At 47.9% G+C, this 20,673-nt stretch overlaps 1 protein-coding gene across 1 annotated transcript in view; it reads left to right on the top strand.

The window, feature by feature from the left end:
* Positions 1-20,673, top strand: part of ncam2 (neural cell adhesion molecule 2) — a 1,376,879-nt gene that overhangs the window by 1,134,013 nt on the left and 222,193 nt on the right. The window contains exon 6 of the mRNA XM_038801391.1: positions 20,117-20,234. Coding sequence (XP_038657319.1) covers positions 20,117-20,234 — 118 coding nt within the window. The remainder of the gene's footprint in view (positions 1-20,116; positions 20,235-20,673) is intronic.

Raw genomic sequence — 20,673 nt, 5'->3', positions numbered from 1 at the left:
TATGGTAATGCATGGTTACCACTAAGAATAAATACTTGTAGCAACTACAGCTTTGTGTTCTTTGTGTACCTTCATCATCAAGGAAGTGACCGAACACAAGAGAAAATGCCTTTTAGGGCATCCTGCACTTGTATTAATGTGTATCCTTTTCTTTAATAAACGCACCAGAAAAGAACACCAATGATTTGCCTCCATTGCACAAGTCGTACATTAAAGGTTTCTCGACAAAAACAGTGGCCTGCTGCCTCCTTGAGGGACAAAATGTCACAGTCCGTGTAATTGCGCATTTCAGTCTGAAGGAACACAGAGGCACGATTTGCATAGCTATTGTGCCTGCAAAGCACTCCACAGGACAGTCTCCACAATGATTAAAAAGGGAGATGTTCCCCTGATTCCCAAGGATCGTCAGTGAAAGCTGCAGATCATCAATCCGAGCGTCAAACTGACAAGACTGATCAGTCAGATTCCAAGGTGATTTATCTGTATTTCCAGCCTCGCGTGAACCCTGCTTTTTCCTTCCGTTGCCAAACTCTGCTTCTCACAGTGTGAGTCACTTGAACATCCTCGCCTGGGCTTTGCTTCAAGACTTTACCGATGCCTCGTTAAACATTCTCGCTTTTTAGCCGCAGCAAGAGCACTTTTTTAACATTTTATCCAAACCTTTGTAAGTAAATACCTGAAGGCTTGGGCCGAGTCCCTGGCCTCCGTACAACTGCTTTCTCAAAACCCGTGCCATGGGATCTTTTACTTCCACCTTAGAAAGCAGGCAGGTCTTCAGTTCAACGTCATTGGTGAAAGCTCGCACTGCTGACCGTGCAGCAGTCCCCCAGGACTACGTTAGAGTGTCTGCCTCGATTGCTCCATTCTCACTCCCTAGAACCAAAGCAAGTGCAGAGTGAATAGGTGACTTACTCAAATTCCAGAAGCTCAGATGAGTTGGCATTATATTTTCGCCTTGATCCCTTCTTTAATGCATCGCCTTTGTATTGGAGTTCTACGCAGTTACATAAAATGGTGTTGAATTTACCAGAGAGAGAGAGACCATTCGGTCCAAGTGTTGGCATTTATTCTCCATATACAGTTCTCCCACTCTACTCCAGCTGACCTATCAGCATATCATTGAAACATAGAAAACAAGAGCAGGAGGAGGCCATATGGTCCTTTGAGCCTGCCCCAACATTCATTATGATCATGCTGATCATCAAGTTTAATACCCTGATCCTGCCTTCCCCCCATATCCCTTGATCCCTTCAGCCTCAAGAGCTATATCTAATTCATTTGTGAAATTACACAACTTTTTGTCTTCAACTGCTTTCTGTGGTGGTGAATTCCATAGATTCACCACTCTCTGGGTGAAGATATTTCTCCTCCCTTCAGTCCTAAAAGGTTTACCCCTTATCCTCAAACTATGATGCCTAGTTCTGGAGTCCCCTCACCATCGGGAACATTCTTTCTGAATCTACCCTGTCTAATCCTGTTTGAATTTTGTGAGTTTCTATGAGATCCCCTCACTCTTCTAAACTCCAATGAATATAACCCCAACCGACTTAGTTTCTCCTCATATGATAGCCCTGCCATCCCAGGAATCAGCCTGGCAAACCTTTGCTGCACTCCCTCCACAGCAAGAACATCCTTCCTCAAATAAGGAGACCAAAACTGCACACAGTACTCCAGGTGTGACCTCACCAATGCTTTATTTATTTCTCTGTCACCTTGCCATCTCTTGAAGGTATGAATGAGTTCATTATAATGATGGAATTACTCAGATTCCAAATTCTTGGGAAATAGGAATTTCTCCCAAATTCCTTGCCCAATGTATTTGTGACTAACTTGCCTTTAGGACACCTAGCCTTGGGACTCTCAATATGAGAAAGCATTTTCTCCACATCAACCCTCCCAAATCGCTTTGCCATTTTGAAAACCCCTTTGGTTTCCAGGCTCTTCAGCATTTCCTGACAATCCTCACCTCCCAGGCATAACTTTGCACAGATGATCTGCACCACATGGTCACGCTGGATCAACCTGATATTGTTCAGGGTCCACAGAGGCTGCAAGGTTGGCTCCTCAGGTGCAAGGGCGACCCACAGAGGGTGTGGCTGATGGCGCCCGTGCTACAACCACAGAGTTCAACAGAGAGAGACGTGCAATGAGGCTCACAATAATAATAATAATCTTTAGTGTCACAAGCAGGCTTACATTAACACTGCAATTAAGTTACTGAGAAAATCCCCTAGTCGCCACATTCCGGCGCCTGTTCGGGTACACAGGGAGCATTCAGAATGTCCAATTCACCATCTTTCGGGACTTGTGGGAGGAAACAGGAGGACTCGGAGGAAACCCATGCAGACACGGGGAGAACGTGCAGACTCCGCACAGACAGTGACGTAAGCCGGGAAGCGAAGCTGGGACCCTGGAGCTGTGAAGCAACAGTGCTAATCAGATGCAACTGAGAGTTTGATGGAGCACACAATTGGCACTTTCGGTGCCTCGACAGCTCTGGTGGAGCACGCCAGTAAAGTCCCTAGAGGATGCCATGCATTATCTTGACTTTGCTGCACGTTACACAACCTGGTGCTGCAACTGGGGGGTTGGAGGGCTTGGCTGAGGAGGAAATGGAAGAACTGCACATCTCCTCCACTAAGGAAGACATTAAAAGGGGATGAGGGTGATGAGGTCTGAGATAGTGAAGATGCCGCCAAAAAGGCCATCACAGTGGCCAGGCGTGGCAGGCGTGACAGTGAGGCTCTAAGAGCCACCAGATTCCAGGAGCATGGTGACAACATGCTGCGAGGACACTCCATCAATCCGAGAGTCGGAGAAATCTACAGCACAGAAAAGGCCCTTTAGCTCATCGCGTTTGCGCCAGTCAAAAACACCCACCTATCTCTTCTAACCCATTTTCCAGCACTTGGCCCACAGCCTTGTATGCCTTGGCATCGCACACGCACATCTAAATACTTCTCAAATGTTATGAGGGTCTCTACCTCCATCACCCTTTCAGGCAGCGAGTTCCAGACTCCCACCACCCTCTGGGTGAAAAGGTTTTTCCTCACACCCGCTCTAAACCTTCAGCCTCTGACCTTAAATCTCTGCTCATTAGTCATTGATCCCTCCACCAAGGGGAAAACGCTTCTTCCTCTCTATTCTATCTAGGCCCCTCACAACTTCATAAATCTCAATTTCCGAAATCTTCTCATCCTTCCTAACCCTGTTGCTATTTCTTGGTGTTCCCCCATGTCCACAGCGAAGGTGCTGACTGCTATGCCGTGTCGGTGATAACTTTGGTGAGCGTCTTGTGGAGGGCCGAGACTTGCAGTGTTCTGCCCTGCTTCCAGTGGTCCGGTGATGTCACAGTGACACCCTCCCCCAACTGTGCACCTGTGGTTGCAGGTCTCATGGGAAGAGGGGTTTCAGATGGGCCGAACACTCCAAGAGGCACCTGGGTGGATGACTCCGGGGTTTTCATCTACTTATCCTTCTCCCCATGGATGCCTGAGATCTCCTGGATGACTCGTTGGACATGCTGAACCTAGGTCTCGATGGCAGCCGCCATCTTGCCAGTGTTGGTATAATGACATGTTCACTGGTGGACTGAAGATTGACAGACTCATCCCTTGCAACCTGAGGAATGCAGCTGACATCCCTGAGTGACATTCCCGTCATTTCCATTGCAGCTCCAACAACTGATTAAGGATGGAGTCTGACTTGGACTCAGTAGATTCCTGGCCTCCTGCAATCCTCCAGGATGTCCCCGTGTCCACCAGCTGTGGTACAGATTGTGCAGTGTGCTCACGGGACTATAATCCTGAGGCTGCTCTATATCGAGGGCCCACTGAGGTGCGCGTGCATCTGGGCTGGTGCTGTATAAATAATACATAGCAGAACCAAGTTTTTGTTCTTGTTTCCCTGACCTAGAAAGTCCTGTAGATATTCCACTTCAAAAGAAAATCAATATTTAATAAGGAATGTGGATAATTCTTAGACATAGGTTAAGCTGGCTGAGAAGACAGAATCTTTGTTTTGCAGGCATTGCAAACTATGGGTTTCGGAATAGAATTCCATAGAATCCCTACAGTGCGCAAAGAGGCCATTTGGCCCATCGGGTCTGCACCGATCCTTTGAGAGAGCAGCCTAACTAAGCCCACATCCCCAACCTATCCCCGTAATCGCATAACCCACCTAAGCTGCACATCTTTGGACACTAAGGGCCAATCCAACTAACCTTCACATCTTTGGACTGTGGAAGGAAACCGGAGAACCCGGAGGAAACGCACGCAGACACAGGGAGAACGTGCAAACTCCACACAGACAGTGACCCAAGGCCCAAACTGAATTGTGAAGCAGCATGATTCCTGTCACACCGTGCTACCTGGGCTGATGCACCAATCAACCTGGAGATAAAGATTTAATATGGAAAATGTTATACTATATTCTGTGGGATTCTCCGTCGTCGGGATCCTACACTTCGCCGGTAGCAGACCAATACCCACGGGTTTCACAGCAGTGCAGAATGGCCACAATGGGAAACCCTATTGGCCGGCTGTGGGAACGGAGAATCCCTCTGCCGGCGGAAGCGGCGTGCAGGAAAGCCAGGTTACCGGACAGCGAATCCTGCCCATAGTCTATAGGGCAGCACGGTAGCACAGTGGTTAGCACTGTTCCCTCATAGCGCCAGGGTCCCAGGTTCGATTCCCGGCTTGGGTCACTGTCTGTGCAGAGTCAGCACGTTCTCCCCGTGTGTGCGTGGGTTTCCTCCGGGTGCTCCAGTTTCCTCCCACAAGTCTCGAAAGATGTGCTGTTAGGTAATTTGGACATTCTAAATTCTCCCTCAGTGATCCCGAACAGGCGCCGGAATGTGGCGACTGGTGGATTTTCACGGTAACTTCATTGCAGTGTTAATGTAAGCCTACTTCTGACACTAATGAAGATTATTATTATCGTCAGTGACGTAAGATCACAGGATAACAAATCACGGTTTTAGTTTCATGCAGAGCCTCGTGTAGAGACTTCCTTGTACATAGACCAGATCAAAAACAAGAACAGATTTCCCTCACTGTAACATTGAAGAGTATATGAGAATATTCCTTGCCCCTTTTAAAATTACCAACTGCACATTCACTGAATTGTTGGCAATTCACCATCACTCACTTTGGCTGGAAAATAAATGGTGCCTGAGAGGCCTTGGTTATCTGGTAGGTGTGGTGATTATTGCTCCAGGGTTACTTTCCTGTAAGCGCATTGGTCAAGAGATAGTCAACCATTGATTAATTTGGGTAATGAACATTAGAACATTAGGTACGATCAACAGATCCCAGATAATTAAAGGATATGGCCACAAAATCTACCTAGTTCCTCTTGGACTGCAGGTTGATTTAGAGATGGTGTCATGATGAAGATGTGTGCAGAGGGAGGAGGAGGGTGGCTCTCGGCAGAACGTCTACCCAACCAGGGGTCTTCTCCTCCCTTCACCGGAGCCAGAAGCAGCATCCGAGGCAGAGTTCCAAAGCTGTGGGTCACGATCCCTCCTTCCCACTGGGGGTTAGGAGACAAGGTTTTGGGCTCGCAAGTTCAGAGGCAGCAATGGTTGCTGCGGAGCTGGGCCTGATTGCGAGCAGCTGCGAGGCCCCTTTAAATCCTTGTGCTATTTTCCAATGCTGGGTGTAGTTTACGGGCGGTATTCTTCACTCCCGGGACTAAGTGCCCGGGCCATCGTGAACGCCGTTGTGTTTTACGACGGCGCGGACAGGTCCCGGGCAGGACCTATTCTGGCCCCCATAGGGGGCCAGCACAGCGCTGGAGTGGTTCATGCCACTCCAGCATCTCTACGCGGCGCCAAATGGGCACCGTGCGAATTCACGCATGCATAGTTGGGCAGCTCAATCCTGCGCATGCGCAGTTCGGCCACGCTATCCTGCGCATGCCCGGGGAACTTCTTACGCGTGCCGGCCCCTTACCAACATGGCACCGGTGTTCTGGGGCCGGCTGCAGAAGGAGGTAGGTATATGAGAATATTCCCGCTAACTCGCAGTCGGGAAGGCTGTAGATGTTCTTGCTGGTCACTCTCGATGTGTTCTGAATCTCGAGTCCCTGATTTCTGACTGCACCACCTCAACAAGGGTGGCAGCAGCCTGGGCCTGGTCCACATGTAGGAAGCAGCAGAGGCACTGGTGGAGCGGCAGCGATAGGGTAGCAGGCTACTGGACTACAGACCACTGCCACTCGCAGGGGGCAGAGCCTCAGCAATCCTAGTTACCTGCTGGAGCACAGACTGCTGGACTGGTGTGAGACCCTTCGAGCCTGTTTGCACACTGGTATCCACAGCCATGACGGCTGCAGGCTGTTGGCATCAAACTAGGCTTGCATAGCAACAACCGTGGATCTCAATTTGTCAGTCTGAGTTTCCATGTCAGCACTCGGACGCTGAATGGCTTCTGCCTTTGTTTTGACAGAAGCACAGAAATTGGCCACCAGAGGCTACTTGGTGGTCAGTTTCGCAAGGTCAGAGGCTAGGAATCCTGCGGTAACTCAGCCCCTGACTCCTCAAAGACTTACCACTATCTACAAGGCACAAGTCAGGAGTGTGATGGAAGGCTTGTCTGGATGAGTGCAGCTCCAACAACACTCAAGAAGCTCGACACCATCCACAGCAAAGCAGCCCCGCTTGATTGGCACCCCATCCACAAACAATTACTCCCTCCACCACCGAAACACAGTAGCAGCCGTGTGTATTGTCACAATATGTGGATATTGTGAAGCATATAAAGGGTTAAGGTAATGTTACTACTCTAGTCACTAGATGGTGCTATAGAGCAACCATATAAATATCACATGCCTCCTTGATGTCTGGGAGATAGATGGAGATAGTGGAAGAGAGAAGGACAGAATAGTTGTGAGATAGTTGAACTAATAGTATAGTTAATAGTGTAGATGTGTTGTGTAATCTTTACTTAACTGATTCCTTAGTGTATGTTCGCATCCAATTCAGTGTAGTGTAATGAATTAGCTTTGTTTATTAAACACAGCTTGCTGTTCTTTGTTGGCACTACAACCTTCACCATCCTGAAAGAAGTAAAATCAAGATCACAACATGTACTATCTACAAGATGCACCACAGGCACCCACCAAGGCTCTTTACAAAGAGCTTTCCAAGTCCACGACCGCTACCATCGAGAAGGACAAGTGCAGCAGACACATGGGAACCCCACCACCTGGAGGTTCCCCCTCCAAGTCACTCGCCATCCTGACATGGGAATATATCACCGCTCCTTCACTGTCACTTGATCAAAATCCAGGAACTCCCTCCCTAATAGCACAGTGGGTGTACCTACACCACATGGGCTGCAACAGTTCAAGATGGCAGCACACCACCACCTTCTCAAGGGAAATTAGGGATTGCCAACAAATGCTGGCTGAGCCAGCGAAGCCCACATCCAATTAAAATGAATTTTTAAAAATAATTTGGTTCTGCATTTGGTCAGCACAGCCTCATTGGAAAGTGTGGATTCCAAACACTTCACGAATGTCTGTGCCTAGGTGGAGCCAGTTCCCCCCATGTTCCATGACAGTAAGAATAGCTCTACAACCAGTCTGTCAGTGAACCGAGCATCTCTGCATCATGCCTCTCAGAGTCCTGCACATTATCTTTATGAGAACTCTTTGCTTCTAAAGTGAAGTAAGAAATGTCGCCGGAGCCCTAGTTGACCATCTCCCCTTTGAGGGGGAGAGCTGACTGGTGGTGATTTAACCTGATGATCACCACACCACAGGCGAGGGGTAAGGTTGAGCCTTCAGGAATAATCTTAGTCGATAGGGGAATTGAAATCTCACTGTTGGCCTTGTTCTGCATCAGGAACCAGCTGGTCCAGCCAACTGAGGTAAACCAACCTTCTTTACTTCTAAAGCGTGCATGAATCAGGCCTTTAATGCAATTTTGTGCAAAATGAAAAACTGCTTCAGCAGTTTGATTTTGGGATGGTCTGATGGGACAGGAGTTTGGGATGTGCAAATGAACCAAACAGAATTCTTACTCGTGCGACTGGTGATTGGCGGTCATGAATCCGACGGTTAGAGGAAGGCACTTGTCGAGTTTGCATGTAACAGGCTATAAATCCACTGAGATTTCCATTGGGCACGACTCGTGATTTGATTCTCACCTAATGCGACATGCTAATCTTCTAGCAATCATGTTGGCAATTAAATGCCTGCCAAATGCAACGAGTTTGTATTGAAATCATTCTAAGGTATCGAGGCATTAAACCCGATTTTTCTCAAAATCAGAATTGGGACTTCTAGTCAAACGAGGCTGGTTCGACCAACTTGGTCCAATTTCGTTGTAAAGTTTGATAAACTAAACATCCATCTTCATTCAGTAAAACATAACTGCGGAATTGAAGCAGATTTAAATATGATCAGTGTCCTATAATTTGCTTGCAGAACTCATTAGATTACCTTTTGCGCCAATGCAGCCTTAAGGTGGATTTTGCCGTATAATAAGATGTTGCGAATTACATTTATCTAACCTTCAGCACATTACCTTTACCAATCAACTTCAGATGTTAAAGGACATGGCAACTGATGAGCAGCCTTCCGTTTCAGCAGATCAGTGTCCTAATTATAATCAAATGAAATTAAAATGATTTCTTAAAATTGAGAATAAACCAAGCGTATTAATTACAAGACAAGGGATACAGAACCAGCATTGTTTATGGTAATCAACCCAGGTAAAGGTGTAAATATGTTTTAAGTATAATGTTTTTTTTAAATTGCAGCCCTTTTTACTTTAATGAAAATGTGAGCTAACCTAAAATTAATCTTGTTCCTTTCTGCAGCTGACCCCAGTTGCTTGGTATTGTGATATAAATTTGCAAGCTGCAATTTGGATATTGCCTGCACTGATTTTGATTCAAAGCTGGCGCATACCTTCCTATCCCCTCCCCCGCACCCACCTACCTCTCCTCTGCCCTCCACTTCATTCCCCTCCTCCGGACCTAACTGAAGGTCACTCCCAGTCCAATTTCACCCCCATTGAACCAGTGAGCTGCCTCTGAATGCCTCATTGATAGCTACAGAATAGCCCAAAGTCCAATTTTGACCTAAATATTCCAGGCCTCAAAGCAGGCTGCAATATATTTATACGCCAGGCAGTCAGTCAAGTCCAGCAAAAGCTGTCAAGAACTTCTGCGCTGCCAGAAGCAGGCTTTGGTCAGGTGTAGACATTTAACATGAAGGTAGGTAGTTGTGAATTTTCTAGGAACGTAGGAACAAGAGTGGGCCATTCAGCCCATTGAGCCTGCTCTGTTCTGTCATCTTCTAATACGATCATGGCTGATTGGACTCTCTACTGCCTTTTGCACCCACTATCCCCATAATCCTTTACGTTATTGTAAATCAGAGATCTGTCAGTCTCTGCTTTGAACATTCACAATGACTGAGCTTCCGCAGCCCTCTGGGGTAGAGAGTTCCAAAGATTCACAGCCCTCTGCGTAAAGGAATTTCTCACCACCTTGGTCCTAAGAAACATTCCCCCTTATTTTGCAATTGTGCTCCCTGGTTCGCGACTCCCCAACCAAGGCAAATACCTGTTCAAGCCAAGCTAAAAAAGCCATTCATGCCGGGAAGTAGGGTATGTTTCTTATTTTGTATTGTTGCACGGAGACAAATTAGACTGATTGAGCCAAGTGGTCTCTGACGGCACGATTGAACCGGATTAATTTGATGTTCGGTTTTAGGCGCGTTTAGCGGGGTGTTTCTTGGCGACTGCAGCGCCGGGAAACACTCCGCCATTCAACTGCACTTTGCCATTATTTTTGGGCTTCGGTCAGTTTCTCTCCACCGAGGCCGCACTTAAGTTATTTCCTGCCAGCGGGTCCAGTAGGAAAGGTTCCTCACAGATTGGGCCGCCATTTTGAAAGACTGCCCCGATCTTTCCCCCACACCGCCATCTTTCGCCTGTTTAAGCCCCCTCCTCTCCAAACAGTGGGGAGGCCCCGGAGGAACACCCCTGCACACCGTCCCTCCACCTAGACAGGGCCCCTCCCCGCAGGCCAAACACTGGCAGTGCCAACCTGGCAAAGGGTCACCATGGCACTACCAGCCTGGCATGTTGGCAGTACCCATGCCAGCCTGGAAGTGCAGTGAATGTGCCTGGTTGGTACTGCCAGAGTGCAAAGCTGTCAGTGCCAAATTGCCCCGGTGCCACCCTACCAGGTGCCAAAGTATCTGGCCCTGAACGCCTGGGTGTCTCTAATCGCCTGGTACACACCCCAGTGTGCCATCTCAGCTGGTCCAGTTTTGTGGAAACCAGTACTAAACGGCGGCCTGGCGAAGTCTCCCAGACGCGGAGGTAGGTCCCAGGCGCCAGGAGAATCCCGCGGAAGCATATTTAAATGAACCGAATGGCTCATTTAAATCTGTTGATCCGGGTCAAACATTGTGAGGGTGAGATCCAGATCGCAACACCTTGTGAGATTTTGTTAAGTCTTGCAAGACATCTCAAATCTCACCAGAGGCCTCTCACGAGATTCAACGGATCGTCCCAACACCAAGTCGGGCGCGACGAGGCCAGTGAACCGTGCCCTTAATTTCTGCATTCGCCAGGAATGGAATAAAGCAGTTTGATCATTTATCTTCAGACACATCGTACCAAGTGAATTCTTGGTCTAATACTGAATCAATGTAGAGGATCCTTTGAACGAGACCCATTCAGGTTAGAAGAGGATGTTGCTGTGAAGCTCCTGTTGTGCAAGTAGCTAGGTACGAGTCATTTCTCAGGGTGCAGCAGTCGGTGGGAAGTCCAGCTGCTTTCACTGCCCAAGCGCCACTAAATTTGATGCAACCCTGTGGTTTGCGGGAATCTTCAGAGGGGGGTGAAAAGTCCTCCATGTGGATGCGGTGCCGAAGTCACATCGAGACCCAGAACACGCAAGGAAAGTGCTGCTTTTTGCAGCAAACCAAGCATTTTACTGACAACAGTTGTTTTTAAATTTATGTCCAAATGTTTCAGTTAAACTAAATTCAAATTCTTAAACTGAAACTCGCTGCCGACCAGAGTGGTTTCAGCAGAGGCGATGAAAGATTGCAAAAGGAAATTGGAGAGACAGTTGTGGGAAATATACTAGCGGGTCTTTGGGATGGAACCATGCAGCAAATGGTGTGCCTCGATTTCTCTACAGAGAGCTGACATGTATTCCACAGACAGAGTGATCTTCTCCTAGGCTACAATAATGACTCTGACTCTATGCCGTGCTGTGATTTGATCAAATGATCCTTCGATTACTAAGCCACGGTTTCTGGAACTATTAGTCCAATAATATAACCATGGCACTATACACAATGAACCTGTTTTACAGTCGCATTGGCAGCCACCTTGGCCATTGGTGGAATCTCCTGATCCCGCCCATGTCTACAACATTTTGCGTGACCTGCACTGTGATGACTGGAAGACCTTAGGAATATTGGATTCTAAGTATTGGGTAATTTGAGGGTTAAACAACTGGGGTTAGAGTGTGTTTGACAGCAGTGGTCATGTTTTTTGTTGAAAGAATTCTGCTTTGCAGGGCCTGGGTGCTTTTACTGAAATTGACAAAGGAATGTGTTTTTCAGTCTGGGCTAATGGACTGAGAACGCCCCTGAGGTGTTAATCTGCTTTGCAGCCGGCAGAGGTGATTTGTTTTTCAGCTTGGGTAGATGAGGTAATTGCTGGGTAGATCCAGAGAATGCGGAGAGACATTTTTAAAAAAGCTTTAGAGGGGCAGTTTTTGGAGAAACTTTGGAAAGAGGAGTTGAATTCTGATCTGCCTGACACAGAGTCCACAATTCCCCCACAGTGAGATAGATTGAGAGCTGTATGTTTCGTTTCTTGTTGTTTAATGGGAAATTGAGTTGTAGTGTTTAAGGAGTAATTTAGCTGTTCTTTTTGGGCATGAAGTTAAAGTATTCAATATTGTAGTCATAATAAAGTTTTGTTTTTAAAATAACAAAGCCCTATTTCTTCATGCAATCACTTCTGGAGTGAATCATTCTTTCCACACAGTCTTACAAAGATATTGGTGTTTCAGTCCAGTGTCCTAGACACTATTGGAGTCTGGTCTCGGGAAACCTGCACTGGGAGTCATTATCAGCGACACCATAATTTAAAAAAATAAATTTAAAATAATTTTTTTCCCAATTAAGGGGCAATTTAAAGCGGCCAATCTGCCTACCCTGCACATCTTTGGGTTGAGGGCTGAGACCGACGCAGAGAAGGGGAGAATGTGCAAACTCCACACGGACAGTGACCCGGGGCCAGGATCGAACCCGGGTCCTAGGCGCCGTGAGGCAGCAGTGCTAACCACTGCGCCACCATGTCACCCTACCCCATAGAATCTACTTATGAGAATGAACCTTGGAAGGGACCAACAGAAGCCCAGCTGCACAACCATTATGAGGTTAAACTCGCAAAAGAGAGTTTTGAAATATAGCCCTGTTAATCACTTGTAAACCAATAAATCACCGCGAGTGCATTTAAAAGCTTCATTTATTTTTTATTGCAGTCCACTGATACCAAGTAATAAAAAAGATAGCACACATGTAAATCACTCAACACCTCCCTTCTAGGCATGGCACAGTAGACAAACTCAAAAAGCTCCTCTGACTGGTGCTTCTAATTATAAGGATGGAAAGGGTCCATGCTGGGAAAATTAAGCTTTCGCTTATTATGAAATGAAGGAGTTGTGCCTGGTAATGTCTCCAAGGGTGGTCTGTTTTGTGCTGGGTAATAGGTGATGACAAAAATAGTCTTGAACATCTTTCGTCTGCCTGCTGTTTTGAGAGGGTTACATCCTGTTGCCTGTACAGGTCACTTTGAAGAATAGGTAGGAGTGGTTGCTTGGAGACATTTACATGAGACCTTTGCAGTTTCAAAACTGTTCATGTCAGTCGAGAGGAGATGACAGGGGTGATTTGATGGAGTTGATTAAAGCTACGAAGAGGGCAGCACGGTAGCATTGTGGAAAGCACAATCGCTTCACAGCTCCAGGGTCCCAGGTTCGATTCCGGCTTGGGTCACTGTCTGTGCGGAGTCTGCACATCCTGCCCGTGTGTGCGTGGGTTTCCTCCGGGTGCTCAGGTTTCCTCCCACAGTCCAAAGATGTGCAGGTTAGGTGGATTGGCCATGATAAATTGCCCTTAGTGTCCAAAATTGCCCTTAGTGTTGGGTGGGGTTACTGGGTTATGGGGATAGGGTGGAGGTGTTAACCTTGGGTAGGGTTCTCTTTCCAGGAGCCGGTGCAGACTCGATGGGCCGAATGGCCTCCTTCTGCACTGTAAATTCTATGTAATTCTATGTAAAGTGTTGGGGTGAAACAGAATTGAATCTTTGCTGAGAGGGAAGACATGTTGCCAAAGCTTTTCACCTCACACTCATCAGGACAAACACCAGAGCACCAAATTTCAAACAGTCACAACAATTTATACAACAGGAGAAAAGGGTGCGAGGTTGGTTGGTAGGTCAACTCTGATTGGCTGTGGCAATGCCTGGTGAGTTGAAGACAAAAGGCTTTCGCAACTTGTCTCCCTTTTCAGCTATGTTCACGTTCTCCACGACCAAGTCACAGTTTGCATACCAGAAACACACCTGATAGGTGGTGGCATTCATTTATTTGAATTTTATCTGCGCGGAGCACATTCGATGGGCCGAGTGGCCCAATTCCGATCCTATATCTTACGGTATTAATCTGTTTTTGGGTCCAGTCTCCAAACCTTGCGTGCCTGAACCCGAGGCCCAGCAGCTTGCCCAGGTTAATCAAACGAGGCTAAAGGCCCAATTAGGAGTTGTCCTCAGCCTTCGGGTTGGGACAGGTTCTGACTGCGTGGCAGTCAATTCTAGCCCCAAGAACACACCCACGCAAATGTCTGAGGCCTCTCCAGTAGAAGATGAAGGACCAAAGGAGCACATATGGTTCACCCGCACAGGGTGGTATCCTGGGCAGTTGGATGTTGAGTGCTGCCACCATAGATTCTGACAACAAGTGGATCCAGTTGCACAGACGGGTGAATGACACACAGCATTAAGTAACCCAGAAAAAGGAAGACAAAGGGAAGACAAAGAGAAGGAACAAAGATAAACATTACTATCTCATAATTTGATGATGCAGATGTACAAAACCTTGGTAAGGCCACATTTGGAGTACTGTGTGCAGTTCTGGTCACCTCATTTTAGGAAGGATCTGGAAGCTTTGGAAAAGGTGCAAAGGAGATTTACCAGGATGTTGCCTGGAATGGAGAGTAGGTCCTACAAGGAAAGGTTGAGGGTGCTAGGCCTTTTCTCATTAGAACGGAGAAGGATGAGGGGCGACTTGATAGAGGTTTATAAGATGATCAGGGGCATAGACAGAGTAGACAGTCAGAGACTTTTTCCCCGGGTGGAACAAACCATTACAAGGGGACATAAATTTAAGGTGAATGGTGGAAGATATAGGGGGGATGTCAGAGGTAGGTTCTTTACCCAGAGAGTGGTGGGGGCATGGAATGCACTGCCTGTGGAAGTAGTTGAGTCGGAAACATTAGGGACCTTCAAGCGGCTATTGGATAGGTACATGGATTACGGTAGAATGATGGAGTGTAGATTAATTTGTTCTTGAGGGCAGCACAGTAGCATTGTGGATAGCACAATTGCTTCACAGCTCCAGGGTCCCAGGTTCGATTTTGGCTTGGATCACTGTCTGTGTGGAGTCTGCACATCCTCCCCGTGTGTGCGTGAGTTTCCTCCGGGTGCTCCGGTTTCCTCCCACTGTTCAAAGATGTGGGGCGCGATTCTCCGCTGCCCACGACGGGTCGGAGAATAGCGGGAGGGCCTTCCCGACAATTTTCACGGCCTCCCGCTATTCTCCCCCCCCCCTCCTCCGGCCGCCCCCCAACACGAATCGCTGCTCGCCGTTTTTTATGGCGAACAGCGATTCTCCGCAGGCCGTTGGGCCGAATACTGCGGAGTTTACGGATGTTTTCACGGCCGCGATCACACCTGCTTTCAGCGTTCGTGAAAACGGCCGCAAAGTGCCCGTCCCGGACAACCATGGCACCGATTGGCACGGCCGCACCACGGCCGTGCCAAGGGTGGCATGGGCCTGCGATTGGTGGGCACCGATCGCGGGCAGCGGGTCCGATACCTGCGCACTATTTGTTCTTCCGCCGCCCCGCAGGATCATGAGGGGCATGACGGGTTTGCGGCTGACATCATCGTGCGCATCAGCCGCCGTGACTCTTGGCGGGCGGAGTTAGCGACGTTCGCTAACTCCGCGTCGCCGTGATTCCCCGGGCCCCGATACTAGCCCCGCCCGGGGGGGGAGAATCGGGTCCCGGGACGGAGCTCCGAGGCTGGCGTGAAACACGGCCAGTTTCACGCCAGCCTTCACGTCACGCCGGATTTGCGGAGAATCGCGCCCGTGCAGTTTGGGTGGATTGGCCATGATAAATTGCCCTTAGTGTCCAAAATTCTATGATCTATGATTAACCTAGGACAAACGTTCAGCATAACATCATGGGCCGAAGGGCCTGTTCTGTGCTGTATTTTTCTATGTTCTATGTTCTAATGGGTTAATGTACAATAAAACAACAAGCAAGGGCATTATGCCCTGGGAGTGACATAATAGAAAATGAGTTTCCATGGAATCTGACCAGCAAAAAGTCATATATTCCTTACCATCACCAAAACCCAACAATGCGTGAGTAATAAATGTTGTTCTTTTTTCTTGTGGCTGATCCCCTTCCTCCAACATTTATTTATTTTTGTATCCATTAGTGCTACAACTTCGGTAATGGTCGAAGAAACTCAGGCTGCATTTCATCATGCTATTGAATGCTGGATGAAATGTGTGCTCATATATCCATTAACAGCCTCCATAAATTCTCCCGCGAGGTGTAAATCATCATGTTACCTTGACTTTCTGAAGGTCTGCTGAATCATAGACTCACTAGAGTGAGGGAAATGTGGAAGTTTAGAAGTAATCTCGAGACGGCTATTACCTCTACATTCACCAACACATTCAAACTGCAGGCCATCCTGGCTTGGACTGTTAGGACTGAATTGTGAAGCTCCATTACGGGAGCCCCTTCACCACGAGAGCGTTTCAAAAATTAGTTCATGGGATTTGGGGGTCGCTGGCTGTGCCAGCATTTATTGCTCATCCCTAATTGCCCTTGAGGAGGCAGTTAAGAGTCTACCACATTGCTGTGGGTCTGGAGTCACATGTAGGCCAGACCAGGTAAGGACAGCAGATTTCCTTTCCTAAAGGACATTAGTGAACATTAGATGGGTTTTTATGACAATCGGCGCAATGGTTTCATGGTCATCATTAGACTTAATTCCAGATTTATTTATTATTGAGTTCAAATTTCACCATCTGCAGTGGCGGGATTCGAACCCGGGTCCCCAGAGGATTATGCTGTGTTTCTGATTTCTAGTCCAGTGACAATACCACTACGTCACCACCTCCCCGACTGTGGCAGTCCCCAAAGAGAGCCCATCACCATCTTCTCAAGGGCAACTGGAAATGGGAAGGAAAGTTCCTCATGGCCAGAGATACCCATACTTCCTGAACAAATTGAAGAAAATCAGGAGGAATGGGCAATGTGAGAAATTGGACCACAATGGGATCATGGCAGTAATGACTACAAAATTAGGTCAGTCACTTCACAGGCCATGAACACCAGCAATGCCTCCATTTTGGTACTGATGGATGTCCAAAGTGCCGCTGGTTTAGGGAAGGTAGTGGCATTGTCACTGGACTAGTATCTCATAGACACAGGATCACTCCGGGGACCCCAGTTCGAATCCCACTATAGCTGATGGCGCTACTTGAATTTGACCAAAAATCTGGAATTAAAATTCTAATAATAACCATTGTCGATTATCATAAAACCCCATCTGGTTCACTGATGTCCTTTAGGGATGGAAATCTGCCATCCTTACCTGGTCTTACCGACACATGACCCCAGACCCAAAACAATGTGGTTGACTCTGAACGTGCACATCTTTGGACTGTGGGAGGAAACCGGAGCACCCGGAGGAAACCCACGCACACACGGGGAGGACGTGCAGACTCCGCACAGACAGTGACCCAAGCCGGGAATCGAAGCTGGCGCTGTGAAGCAACTGTGCTAACCAATAGATATTCAAAGACCACTCATCTACATAATATATTCCGGTGATTTTTTTTCTTAATTTCATTCAAGTCTTTGGCCTGCCTGAGTCCTGGCTCCGAACCATTCTATTCTAATCATATGAGCAGAGTGTTCACCGTATCCTTTGTGTCTTTTGGAGTCCCCCTGCAAATAACAATATTATTTTTCTTTAAAAACTGACAGTTTATGAAGCAACTGTAAGTGAGGAGAGTGCCTCCTTGTCACCATCATTGAGCTCTGTGACTGTGAATCGGTGCCAATTAGATGGGACACTGTTATAAATAACCCAGCTTGTAATATTTATTGTCAGCCATCCAGGAAATATTTTTTTTAAAAAAATCATTATAATGTATTCAAACAAAAGTAGCATTGTCACGAAGCAAATCAGCTGTCAGGCGTTGGGGAGACCTACATCAAGGAAGTAAGTGTCAGATTAACGCCCCGTCTCTGCTGTGCTGCCTGATCTCAGTCACAAGCACGTTCATCTGGAGCTCCCCTCAGGCTAGAAAGGGACAAAAATATAAGTCCAAGTCTCCAGCTGTTAATCATCATACTCTGAAGGAATGTGTGCCAGCAATGTGTAAGAACAGATATGACTGCCTTCCCCACTCCCTCCCTCCTTCCCTCTCTCTCTCTCCCTCCCTCCCTCCACCACCACTGCCACAGTGGCAGCCGTGTGCACCATCCACAAGATGTACTGCGGCAACTTGCCGAAGCTCCTTCAACGACACCTTCCAAACATGTGACCTCTGCCGCCGGAAAGAATAAAGGCAGCCGATGCGTGGGAACAACACCTCGCGCAAATTCCCCTCCACGCCACACATCATTCCCGACTTTTTCACCATTAGTGGTGGCTTGAGTAACACTCTGGAGGCTTCCCGTAATATCAAAGGGGTTTATTAATGAAAGGCATAGGCTGGTAACATTATAGGCACAGAACATCATAGGATGGGTCTTATCGCTTTAACTCCGGGATCCACACTGCCTGGGCCCCTGCTCCCAGGGCCCCATGCAAACGTGCTATTGGCCGGGATTTGCGTTATCCCACATGATTAGCTCCAAGCTGGCCATGTAGTCTGCCAGGCCCGCACCCTTAAAGGGGCCACGTTACCATACCAGTCTGTCACGGTTACAAAATCCTATAACTCTGTCCCTAACAGAACTGTGGCAATACTCACACCAGCAGCAACTCATTAATTTTACAACAAATAAACAGGTGTGCTCAATGAACATTAAAAAGGCACATTATTTTTTAATGCGGCCTGTGAATTGCCTCCTGCATTTGCTCCCAGTAGTGTTTTAGAGATGAATCTTCAATTCACGGAGACCCCCGGGCTGTCTCTCCAGATTGGAAACCCTCGATTGAATATCTGTGTGTTGGGCAAAGCTTCAACCACCACTTCATTGAGTTTATGATCGTGGGCTTACAACTGCGCTGACAGTCCTGAGGCAGCTCCTAGTACAGTCATTGTCAAGCCCCTGGTCGCAACCCACAGTATTGAGAAGTTTACGGGGCCATGCGCTGTGGTGTTCTCAATCACGGGGCCTCGCGTCGCGCCGTTCCAATACGGGAGGAAGGGCCCAACCACGCAACCGGCTTTTATACATGGCGGCCACGACAGGCTTTCAGAATGCCGGCTGCTCCGTGCATGCATGCCCTCTCAGCAGTGCGCGGGCCCGGAGTCCAGCAGGACAGAATTCCCCCTCCTGACGTCAACGCGCTGACCCAGGAGCGGATTTTCTTTTTTAAATCGCTGGAGTCTTCCTGCCTGGAGCGGCGGCAGAGAGCAGGTCACGTGCTCCGCACGCCGATATCACATGTGTGCGCGTGTGAGAGATTCCTCCATTTTGCAGCTGCCAGCGGTGCTGGTGTGAACATCCAGGCCCTCTGGTGACCAACCCATGATGAAGAAGCTAAAAACAAGAACAAAGCAGCATAAAGCTGATTACTTGAGGTGCGGGTTATGAATTGTGCCTCTCCCAATCAGGATTCAAAGTTCATGTGTGTTAGCTGAAGTCATTATCGGAAATGTAACATTGAATAACAAAGCAAGTGAGATCGTGAGGACCAAGCAGGCTCACCTGTCACATTGGGGTAAATGGAAATGGCGGGTCGCGAAGTTTGGCCGGTGCGGGTCCTGAAGATCGGCCAGAGTGGGTCCCGGAGGACGGCCAGTTGGTAAAACTGGGTCCCGGGCAAAAAGGTTTGTAAAACACTGTCCTGGTGAATGACTCCCGGTACAATTGGTTTTGAGCGTTGAACCAACTGGTCTTCCAGTTGCAGCTGATTATTGGTAAGAAAAACCAGGTAGGTTGAAGGAGTTCAAAATCAGGGGAAGTATGGATGACGCAATGGGCCAAATGGCCATCTTCTATGCCATATCATTCTGTGATTCAGAACATCGCACCGACCAATAAAAGGTAAAAGAAAGGTTATGCTTTTGTAGTCGTGTTCCCCTGTCAGGAGGCGGGGGCCCTGAGGGTCATGTGACACAATCGGCCAATGGGGCTGGAGTGTGTGAACCCTGGGGACGAAGCGCAGGTTCCCAGTCAGTTAGGAGTTTGGAGTCCTGGAACATAGTAGCTTTTATCTCATTCGTTGTACATAGTTTCTTAATTTAATAAATCGTTCATTTATTATTCCACCTGGTGGTGGCCCGCCTGTCAGGATATTACAGGTTTCTTCAGCTGACCAGTGAGGAGATTTGAACAGCAATTTCTCCTCATTCCGGGTTCAGCTTGACCAATTTGAGTTGAAGCCAGATTGTAACGAGAGGCAAAAGCAGACAATGTTGGAATAATTCCACCTGAGAAGTTGAAGAGCCAACGACATTTCATGAAAACATGGATAGTAATAGGTTTCTGGAAATTGTGGTATTCCGCTCGCGATAAACTTTGACCATCTCCTCGAACCCTCACCTACCTCTCTGACTGTCCCTTTTTCCATTCTTCATTCTAGTTCCTCCAGTAATTCATGTGTCCCAGAGATCAGCAAATGCAACGGCAGATCGGCAGGAATCTGTAACGTTGATGTGCACCGCGACTGGCTCTCCACAACCCAACATCAGCTGGTACAGGTAAGGAGGAGATAGGGTTCCTAATCCGCCATGACTATCCATGATCGGGCAGCAGACGTGGCTAGCACAGTGGCTTCACAGCGCCAGGGTCCCAGGTTCGATTCCCCGCTGGGTCACTGTGCGGAGTCTGTACGTTCTCCCCATGCCCACGTGGGTTTCCTCCGGGTGCTCTGGTTTCCTCCCACAGACCAAAGACGTGCAGGTTAGGTGGATTGGCCAAGATAAATTGCCCTTAGTGTCCAAAAAGGTTAAGAGGGGTTATTGGGTTATGGGGATGGGGTGGAAGTAAGGGCTTAAGTGGGTTGGTGCAGACTCGATGGGCCGAATGGCCTCCTTCTGCACTGTATGTTCTATGTATCTATGTATCCTGGATCCTGGGAGGAGTTTAAGATTAATGTTCCTGGGAGCCACAACAGAAGAGAAGATCATAGGGCCATGA

Source organism: Scyliorhinus canicula, chromosome 7 (genome assembly GCF_902713615.1).
Source record: "Scyliorhinus canicula chromosome 7, sScyCan1.1, whole genome shotgun sequence".
Taxonomy (NCBI): Eukaryota; Metazoa; Chordata; class Chondrichthyes; order Carcharhiniformes; family Scyliorhinidae; genus Scyliorhinus; species Scyliorhinus canicula.
Note: the sequence above shows the minus strand (reverse complement) of the source record. Positions and strands in the feature narration are given on the sequence as shown.